The 10,741-nt window shown below is 60.7% G+C and overlaps 1 protein-coding gene across 1 annotated transcript; it reads right to left on the reverse strand.

Annotated features, from left to right (window-relative positions):
- Positions 1 to 1,127: 1,127 nt before the first annotated feature.
- CACFD1 (calcium channel flower domain containing 1) lies at positions 1,128 to 10,741 on the reverse strand. The gene is made up of 5 exons (XM_036260421.1): positions 10,607 to 10,741; positions 6,890 to 6,962; positions 5,271 to 5,396; positions 2,369 to 2,476; positions 1,128 to 1,937 (listed from the first exon to the last, which is right to left on the reverse strand). The coding sequence occupies exons 1-5, from the start codon at positions 10,725 to 10,727 to the stop codon at positions 1,847 to 1,849; spliced, it is 519 nt and encodes a 172-aa protein (XP_036116314.1). The 5' UTR covers positions 10,728 to 10,741; the 3' UTR covers positions 1,128 to 1,846.

Below are 10,741 nucleotides of genomic sequence, written 5' to 3' on the forward strand. Positions count from 1 at the left end.
GGCCCGGCCCCTCAGCCACCTGGACAGATGTTCCTTTAAGGCAGGACTCCCCCTGGGAGATGGGGTCACCCGCTCCAGGGCTGCTCTTTAGACTCGCTGGGAACCTTGGGCAAGTGACCTGCGCGCTCTGGCCCATGACGGGTTGGAAGGCCCTGCATCCTCTGTGTCCGACTCTACAGCCCACACAACACCCGCCCAGTGTCCTCCCAGGGTACAAGCACAACCACCCCTGCCACACAGCCAGCCCTCCTGCAGCACGAAAGCCCACCTGTGAGTTCCCGGTAACAGGGCAGGGGGCTGGCAGAACGGACGCCCAGACCCCCTTCCTGGGTAAGAACGAGCCAAGAGGGGCAGCGGAGCCCCTGCTCCTCCGGGAGGTAGACGGGTCTTAGTCACGGCACACGTGGGAGACACACACACACACACACACACACACACACACACACAAACCCCGGCCTGGAACCCGCAGCCCTTCACACCCAGCACTGGCCCGAGGAGGGTGGTCCCAGAGGGCTCCTGAAGGCACGTGTCCCAACACACGGCCGCACGGCAGGGTGCTGGGGCTCAGCCTGGTCAGGCTCCCCGGAGGGCTGCTGGGGGGACGCTGCTGACCGGGACCCACTGATGTGTCCCTGGGCAGTGCCTGCCACACCCACCTCCAGCGGGGCTGAAAGTCCCTCTGGGAAGCCAAGACCCAGGCGTAGTCCTGGGGCGACTTTCCGCACAGCAGCCGGGACCCTGAGCTCCGGAAGCTCAGAGCAGGCCCGGCCTGGGGCCTGGAGGGGGGCGAGCGGGAGCTGGTGCCCAGGGGAGCCCTGTCCACACCAGCCATTTCTGCCGGTGCTGCAGGCTCAGCCAGGCCCCATCAGACACGCCGGACGGCTGAGGGCCAGCGTGGCCTCTGGGCTGAGGCCATGGACAGAAGGAAGGAGCCTTGGGGAGACCCAGTGGGCCTCTCCCGGGCACCAGCTCTCCACACTCCCTGCCCCCACCCAGGCCTTGCTCCTGGCGGGCGGGCACCCGGGGCAGTGGGGCCAGCAGTCTGCCCAGCTCTCAAAGGCTGGGGGCAGGCCAGCAGGCATACCCACAGGGGGTCAAGTTCAGCCCCTCCTAACAGGGCTCGGGGTGCTGCTACAGGGCAGGACCACCCACTTCCTTAGCACCAGGGGAGGGAGGGATGGGAAGAGCCGGGCCCACGGGAAGTGTCCTGAAATGGTCTGTCCGGGGCCAGGGCACTGCGCATCGGGGCAGCACTGGGGGCTCCTGCGGAGTATGGGGGCCAAGGGGCCTTGGGCAGCACAGACAGCCCTCAGGACACCGCTCAGCCTGCCGGCAGGTGGACAGAGGTGGGCTCGGGTGGCTCAGCCTCGCGGCCTGCAGGGCTCAGAGGCGGCTCCCTCCGGACGATGTCCAGGCCTCCCACTGCAGACAGGGCGGCGTGGCCAGGGCAGCTCCTCCAGGCTTGCAGCGGGCCCCCAGTGGTCCCGCCAGCTGCAGAGGGCCGGAACCACCAAGGCTGCGCGGGGTGGGGCTGTGCTGTGAAACTCTGTCCGCAGGGCTGCGCCTCGGGTCCTGTGGCCCGGGTCACGGCCCACCTCCATGCTGCCGGTCACGCCCTCAGAGCCCTCGCCCCAGCACCTCTGCACCAGCTCAGGGCCAAGAGACACGATCCTAGGAGGGGCGGCAGGAGGACTCCAGCTGTGGGGACTGGAGCAGAGCTGGTGGGAGCCAGGCCCAGACTCCTCTCCCACGCTGGCCCTCAGGGTCCGTGCTTCAGGCCCGTCCGTCCTGAACCTGCTCACGCAGAACCAGAGGGGCGAGAGGGCGGGCAGTCACGCGGGCCACATCACAGCTCCCCTTCCAGGGTCTCTGAGAGCTTCTCCTCGTCCGCCTGCTGCTTCTGCTGCTGGATCCTGGCGTAGGAGATTGCATCACCCCTGGGGAGAGAGCAAACCATGTCACCGCAGGGACAGACCGCAGGCACGTGGCCCTCCCAGCCACTACCTGACCCTGGCCGGTGACCCTGCCATGACCTGCAAGCAGAGCCTACGGGACCTTCAGGTCCCCAGGAGCCTGTGCTGCGATGACCAAGGTGTGTCTTGTCACCTCTAACTGGCGCAGGCTGCCCGGCTGCAATGCCGGGGCCTGGATGAGGAGAGGGTCTCGCAAGCCTGCCTGCCATCCCTGCTAACGGCTGTGACAAGGACAGACCGAGCCACCTGTTCCCATGACTTCTGCTCTCATCCCCTAGAGCCGAGCACCCTGGGGATACTAACAGCCCCTGTGCCTCAGTTTCCACAACTGGGTACTGAGATTCAGGAGGCGGGAAGTAAAGGACCCTCCCACGGGCTGAGACTGGCAGACGCACTTTTTGCCCAGGGCGGAGAGTCCGTACAGCACCCCGGTGGCGAAGGCGATGGCGTTGCCCAGCAGCGTGGTCAGGGTCAGGCTGATGATGATAGGAACGACGGCCATCCTGGGGCAGAAGCAGAGGTCAAGGGGCATGCTCACCCTGCGGCCGCCATACCATTCCCAGGCTTCCCAGGTTCACCCAGCCCCCTTCCCATGCCACCAGGTACAGGAAGGTCCCCAGAAAACAGCTGGGACAGAGATTTACAGCCGGGCTTCCTAAGTCCTCAGATACCCATGAACCTGTCTGCCAGATTCTGTGCATTTTCTGGGCAGGGGGCTCAAAGTTTTCATCAGATTTTTTTAAAGATCTGTAATCCAAAAAGGGCTGAACAACACTGAGACGGTCCAACCTCCTTACTGTTCGTAATGCAGACCAGAAAGTCTGGCGGTGTTCAGTCCCTTCCCAGCTTTGTGACTGGGCAGGTGACTCGGCCTGTCTGAGCTCAGCCTCTGTACCGCGAGGTGGGGCTCGAACCTCGGGTTTCAAGAGGGTAAGGCGTGCGTCGTAGCTAAACAGTGCCTGGAGCGGCACAGGCACTGACTACAGGCCGGCTCGTAGCGCAGCCACACCAGCCGCACGTCAGCCGAGAGATCCCGCAGATCAAAGTGCCTCGGCCGCGTTCCCGCAGGCCAGGCTCTCTTCTCCGCCTGGTCTCAACTACAGCTTGGCGCCACCTGGCGGCAGGTGTCCACTCGGGCCGAAGTATCCATGGGCTGACCCTTGATGGCAGACCAGTGGCAGCGACTGGGAGGCACTAGGCCAGGAAAACACCGAAAACATTAAGTACTTGAGGACCAGCAGTCTACCCTGCCACGTCCGGGACGAGGCTGCCCTTGTTCCCACGCGCGCCCACAGGCCTCCCCCTCCCACACGCCCGTACAGAGAAGATGAGACAGTAGCCTGCAGCCACCAGGCTGCACAGCGGGAGGAGAATGGGGCCTGACCGACTGGATTCTACCAGGATTCCCGCCTGGCTGGACATGTGATCGGGAGATCTTACTATACAGCTGACCCTTGAACAGCACAGGTTTGAACTGCGCAGGTACACATATACGTGGATTTTATTTCAATAAATACGTACAGAGTGGTAAACGTATTGACGTTTTATTTTCTTCCTTCTGATTTTAATGCGTTTCTTTTCTCTAGTTTACTTTATTGTAAGAATACAGTATATAATACCTATAACATACAAAATATGAGTTAATTAACACTTTATGTTATCAGTAAGGCTTCCTTCTGGTCAATAGCAGGCTATTAATAGTTCATTTTGGAAGGAGTCAAAAGTTATACGTGAGTTTTTGACTGCATGGGGGTCAGCACCCCTAACTCCTGTGTTCAAGGGCCAACTGTACTTATAAAATTTCTAAGTGATAAAAGAATAATAGAAATTACAAAAAAAAAAAAAAAGACCACGGGGGGGGGAAATCTGTTAAAATAAAACTGAAGGCCAACAACAGACTTGAAAAATGTTTGCAGAAAATCCAACAAAGGATTAATTAAGAAGTCTTTAATACAGACACACAGAACTAAGTGAAATACTAAGATTCCAGTAAGTAAAGAGTAAACTGCACCATTTTCAAACAAAGAACATGCTATCACTTGAAAACACGGGGAAACGTTTCTCCCCTTAGATAACAGACAGAAATGCGGAAATGGTGCAAGGCGCTGGGGGTGGACAGGAGGAATCAGATAAATTTCCTCTTTGCAAAGTAATCTGGTCACCCGCTGAAATCTTGATCGCACCCTGTGACCAGTAACTGTGCACCGACACCGGCCTAAGGAAATCATCACAAACAGAGTTTTCGTGGCGAAGTCTGGCACAGCTGGAGAGCCTAGCACAGCTGGGTTTAGACCACGGCCTACAAACGCAGAATGCATCTCCAGTCGAAGAAAGGTTCCTATCAGTAAACACGATCTTATGAAGTCTTGGTGGTAATACTGAGAGTGTTCATGATCATGATATTTAATTTAAAAAGGCAGAATATAAATTTACTCATAACTTCGATAACTTTGTAAGAAACAAGCTGAAGAAAATGCCGGAAGACACGGAAAGACACACATCAAAATGTTACAAGGAGGGGGACTTTGGGCAAGTAAGCTAGGGAAAAGAAACGTATTAAAATCAGAAGGAAGAAAATAAACAATTCTCTATTTTCCAAATTCTTTTTCATGGATATATATATTACTGCTGACGTTAAAAAAAACAGAGATCAGGGCCAAGGACAAGGGATGCACAGCGGTCTGCGGTCCCGTGGGGTAGATTCAGGGCAAAGGGCTCTAGAGCCCAACATGCATCTGAGCTCCGTCCAGAGTGCTGGGCCTCCGGAGGGGACAGCCTTGGAAATAAGAGCCTCCCATTCGCCTCTAGAGAGAATCTAGGTAATGACAACTTTTGCAGCTGCTGCTGAGCGCATCCAGGCACCAGCACTGTTCTAGAAGCGTCTGCATTAACACACCCTGAAGCTCTGCTGCTGTGTCGTGACTCGGACACGGGGGGAGCCCATCGGGGGCGGCACTGTGCTGCAGCGTGCTTCCCCCTTCGAGTCAGGACCTCCGGCTGGGCCACACTCTAGAAGCTGTGCAGACACTCGCCTCACGAGTGTCCCAGAATGTTTAACGGTCCCGACTGATGGGCCAGAATCCAGGTGAGCCCGCTTTTCTCCGCTACACACGATGCTGTGAGGCACGCGGCTCATGTCTGAACCATGAACGGCCGAGCGGCGGGTCCCACCTTGGAGTAGCCACCATGGTGCACGCAAGTATCCCCCTCGACCCCTGGCCAGCGCCACCACCGCCCTTCAGGTCAGAGCAGGCAGCGTTTGGACACCACGCCGGGGCCCTGGCCGCAGCCCCTCACCCGCAGTAGAAGACAGCCTTCTGCCAGGAGCGCAGCCGGTCCACCTTCGCTGCCACCGTGTTGGCGAACTCGATGAACGGGCAGCAGAAGGGCGCTTCGCAGAGCAGCAGGACAAAGGCGTTGGTGCTGGAAGGCAAGCGAGAGGGCAGCGCGGGCTGATGCCTGGGCCCTGCCACACCCCACCGCTCCCCGCTGCCCCCGTGCCTCCCCAGCCGAACTGAACGCTATGGAGGGGAGAACCGGGTCTCGCCCTCCTCCCTCCCGTGTCTGCAGGAGGACAGACCCCCCTGCTGCACTGCCGTAAGCCCCAGCCAGCTCCTCCTCTCGGGGCAGCTGTGCTCTGGGCGGCGCAGCTGGGAGAACCGGGTCTCGCCCTCCTCCCTCCCGTGTCTGCAGGAGGACAGACCCCCCTGCTGCACTGCCGTAAGCCCCAGCCAGCTCCTCCTCTCGGGGCAGCTGTGCTCTGGGCGGCGCAGCTGGGAGAGCTGTGCCCAGGCGCATGGCCCGGGGGCAGGACAGCAGGTCAGTCTGGCCACAAACGGGCAGAGGGCCGACACAGCCCCACCTCGGGAAGCCCGCGCTTGGCGGAGGGAGCTCAGCAAGCCCTCTGTGCAGCCCGTGTCGGGCTGGGGCAGCTGCGCCTTGGAACAGGGTGTCTGCTTCAGTCTTCGGGTTCTCTGTGGCTGTACCACAGAGCCTGGGCCCTTCCATCCACCTCCAGGCCTAGGGGAAAGTTCCCTGATTATCCTCATTTGACAGAAACACAGGCTCAGGGCACCCCAAAAGCCCACCCATGCCCCCCAGAGCAGGAACTCTCTGCACAACTAATGCTGCCCTCACCCCCAACCTCCCCCATAGGCCAGGCCTCCCAACCTGACCCTCACTCGTGCTTGGCCAACCCCTTCTCTTCCACGGGCCCAGTGCCTCTCCCGTCAGTCCTCCGTCCTTACGGCCTCTGGCAGCACAGGTCTCCACACCCACCAAGCAAGCCCCAGGCCCAGCACTGGCCCGATTCCCCGAGGGCAGGGCCATACCTTGTCCCTCTGTGCTCCTCCCAGACCAAGCGGCACACGGGCAGGGACCACACTAGGTGCGGGCACCTCTCCTGTGCCCGGGGTGTCGGGCGCTGGAGCTGTGCCGACCAGTTCTCACCCCTCCCTGCCCTCTGAATGGGATAGAGCTGTCCTGGCAGGACGTAGGCAAGGAACTCATCTTGGGCGTTCTAATGCCCAAGCCCACACCAACTCTGATCTGCTCCACCTGGGCCAGAGCGGCTCGCCCACCTCCCGGCGGGATCTCCCGAGCCCAGCACCTGGCTGCAACTGTCGGAAACCATCCTTCCAATGCAGGGGTCGGCGGGCCCTGACGGCCCGGGGTGCCCAGAGGCCCACCATGGCAGTAGACCTGGTGCCCGCAGAGTCTGCCTCTACAGACGCTCCGCAGAGGTTTGTGGCCTGGGCCCTACAGCAGATGAAGGCCTGGGTGGGCGTTCCCCGGCCCTGGCCCTAATGAGGATCAGGAACACTGAACATGGTGGGCATGAAGGAAGTGAAGATTTGCACGGTGGCCAGAAGTCCACGTGCCCCCGAGCCCCCAGCAGGACACACGTGGTCACTCACATCATCCACACGCCAGCCGCGATGTTCACAGGGTGGATGGTTATGCAGCTGAAGAGGCCGGAGATGGCGCAAGCTGGGAAGCAAAAGACACGGGCAGGAGTTAGCAGAGAGGAAGGGCCAGAGTCTGCTGGGAGGGCCACCTGGGGAGACGGCCTGTGACATCATGAGAACACCTCCGACACCCCGTGCTTGGGTCCTCTCACAGCACCCAGAAGTCTCCTCCCTGCCATCTGAGACAAGCGAGGCCAACATGCCGGCTCCACGTCACGGGGGTGCAGGCTCAGCCGTGGAGCCGCCTGCCAGGCCCCACAGCGAGGCCTCAGCGTGGCGAGGCTGCGGGCATCTCGCCCTCTTCGTGCCCCGGAACCCCGACTGCACCACTACCACCTCACGAGGCGGTGCCGGTCAAAGAGAAGTCTCTCCAGGCGGGTGTCCCTGGTCACAGGGCTGGCCGCACGAGACTGACTCGGGAATGCGGCTTGGGTTTTGGTTGTGACGAAATCAGGGCAGGCAGACCTGGGTCACAACTCCAGCTGTGACTTACCAGCCGAGTGACCTTGGCTGGGTGTATTCTCCTCACCTTTTCGGCCTGCACACAGGCAAGTCCCCCAGGCCAGCCCACCCACCCGAGACAGCAAGGGGCCACAACAGGGAGGGGTATATCCTCTTCTACCTCTGAAAGTGGCTTCCCTGATGCCCCAAAGGTGGAGCTTCGCCCGCCCCTCCCAACTGAGTGAGGGCCCGCCACACCCGCCTCCCTCCTCTCCCCACAGCGTGCAGCCCGGCTTCACCCAGAACGCTGGAGCCTGCCAGGCAGGCCTGGGGACCCAGCCGGCACAGCCCGCAAGGCCGCGGAGGCGCCAGCAGCCGCCAGCTCATTAAAGCTGCATAGGTCCTGTGCACCTGAGCCCTGCGCGCCTGGGATTCTGCTGCTTCCTGGGTAACCCGATGCAGGCCGCAGGCGGTGCGGGAAGAACCCGGGAAGTGACCCCGAACTGCAGAGGCTGCCCTCCCGTGCCCCCGAAGACCTCCTACACGGCAGACTGCTTTCTGCCCACTGGAAAGGCAGCGCTGGGCCTGGGCCTGTCACATACACCTTCAGGCAGCCAGCCTTTGCCTCCAGTGCCGCCCGACCCCCAGCCGACCGTGCGACCCACAGCCGACCTACGGGAGGACCAGGTTTCAACCCAGCCAGGAGTCCCTCAACGCTCAAGGCTGGAGGATGTGCCCTCAGAGCCTGCAACACTCAAGCTACGTGCATTGCCTCCAGGGAATGGTTGAGACCCAGAGTAATGGGTAGGGTTGCAGAGGAGGGTGACCCTATCCCCAAGGTCCAGCCAGAAGCACAACCCCTATGTCACCTCTAAAACTCCCGTATGCTTTGCATTTTACTTAGTGATAGACTACAGGTGACCCTTGAACAACGCAGGAGTTAGATGAGCCGACTCCCACACGATCGAAAATCCACATATAACTTTTGACTCCCCAAAGACTCTACTGTCGTCCCTCAGTGGGACTGGTTAAATGATACCAAAATCCACAGATGCTCAAGTCCCTTACATAAAATAGCATGGTTGACCATGGCCACTTTGGCTCAGCAGTTAGAGCACTGGCCCTTGGACCAAAGAGTCTCAGGTTCCATTCCTGGTGAAAGGCATATAACTCGGTTGCAGGTTTAATCCCTGACCCCCCCCCCCCCACGTCGGAGTCAACCAATCAATGTGTCTCTTTCACATCGATGTTTCCCTCTCTCTACCTCCCTCTCTCCCACTCTATCTAAAAATCAATGGAAAAATATCCCTGGGTGAGGATTAAAAAATAAAAATTAATTAATTAGCCCTGGCCGGTTTGGCTCAGCGGTTAGAGCGTCAACCTGCGGTCCCAAGAAACCCGGGTTTGGTTCCCGCTAAGGGCGCGCACCTCAGTTGCAGTTTGTCCCCGGCCCTGGTTGGTCGCGCGGGTGGCAGCCACTTGATGTGTCCCTTTCACGTCGATGTTTCTCTCTCTCTCTCTCTCTCTCTCCCCCTCCCACTCTACCTGAACAAAAAATGGAGAAATGTCCTCGGGTGAGGAGAAAAAATAATTAATTAATTACTTAATTAATTAAATTTAATAGTGTGCTCCACCCTCCACCATGGATCGAAAATACTGTTTTCAACCTGTGGTTGGCTGAATCCACAGATGCAGAACCCAGGGATATAGAGGGCCAACGGTACATTTACTGAAAAAAATCCATGTCTAAGTGGACTCATGCAGTTCAGACCCGTGCTGTTTAAAAGTCGACTGCATTTGGTGCTCATGTGATAATCACCTCCCCCCAAGCCTGCAGGTGAGATACATTTCAGGGTGATGCCACAGGTTTCTGCTGCAGCTCCATTTGTTGCCCCCACACCATGGACTCCTGGGGTGGCCCAGGTACCCCCTGTGAGGAGCACAGAACCGGACGGGATGCCCGCGTTACCCAGGGAGGCAGCAGGATGAGGGCCGACAGGCCAGTCTGGACCTTGCTTTCTCCCTTGCTGGCCACTGTCGCTCCTCACAGCACCCGGCTCTCATCTGCCAGGGGAACAGCTCATCAAACTTGAGCGGATCCTACCCAAGGCCTGACCTCAAGCCCACCAGTCTCCTCAAAGTCGAAAGCATGCTGGACAGCAGGGACAGGGGCTCGGGGGCCTCTTGTGATCTGGGGGGCCTGTCCCACCGCGGCCTCTGGTCAAGGGCCTGGCCCCAGGCAGCGCAGTCCTAACCCTGCACTCTCGAACCCCCTGCGCCCACCCAGCTGGGAGGGCTGTGGGACAGGAAGGTGATGCTGAAGACATGTCCCTTCTGGCAGATCCGACCAGGGCTGGCCCGGCCGGACCCCAGCCCTGCGGGCCAGGCAGGCCCTGTTCAGATCCTGGGGGGCTTCCTGAAAGCTCCCGTTCTAAGACCTCCCACCCCCGTCCTACGCGGTGTTGAGGCAGCAGGAAGGAGAGAGCAGACCACCCAATGGACTTCTGTTTGCCTTTGGAAGGCCGGCCACACGATGGTGACCTCGGACCCCGGCCTAAGGTCCGTTTCCGGCCTAAGGTGACCACTTCTGCAGCAGACTGCCTTCCTATTAGGCCTTCTGGGGGCTTGCGCTCAATCGGCCTGACTTCCCCGAACCTGAGGCCGGGGTGTGTCCGGGGGACAGGGGGGAGGTGAAGGGTGCGGAGCCCGAACTGACAGCAGAGGGACGCACTGCCTCCAGGTGCAGCCCCAGGGGGGAGGCCGCCTCCCTCGGGAACGCCCGTCCTCTCGCACCCTGGCCCTCAGGGAACACCCCGCCACGGACAAACAACCTTCGGCCAAAGGCCAGGCGGAGCCCGCGCTCTGCAAGCAGCCTCGGGGCACCGTCGCACGGCCCGGTGGCGCCGCACTGTCCCGCGCCCGGAGCGGCGCAGAGGGGCCCGGGCCGCGTCGAGTCCGGCGCTGCCCGCGGGAGCTCAGTTCCCTCCGGAACGTCCCCGCAGCAGCCAGCCCAGCCCGGAGCCCCGGAGCCCCGGAGCCCCGGAGCCCCGGAGCCCCGGCCGCCGGCCGGTAACCATAGCAACCGCACGGGCGCCGCTCCCGCCGCCCCGCCCTTGCCCCCGCCCCGCGCGTCCCCGGTAGACCCCCGGCCTGAGGGCCCTTTCCGCGGAGATGCGCATGCGCAGTGGGCTGCGGGGCCGCCCCTCGCCCGGACTGGGTACTCACAGATGGCCCCCAGTACCCCCGACAGGCGACACAGCCAGCGGTACCACCATGTCATGCCCTCCTCCTGCGCGGGCGGCGCGGAGCTGACGGACCCCGCTGCCGCCCCGCCCGAGCTGCTCATGGTGCCGCTATCCG

The sequence above is a fragment of the Molossus molossus genome, unplaced genomic scaffold (genome assembly GCF_014108415.1).
Source record: "Molossus molossus isolate mMolMol1 unplaced genomic scaffold, mMolMol1.p scaffold_m16_p_14, whole genome shotgun sequence".
NCBI lineage: Eukaryota > Metazoa > Chordata > Mammalia > Chiroptera > Molossidae > Molossus > Molossus molossus.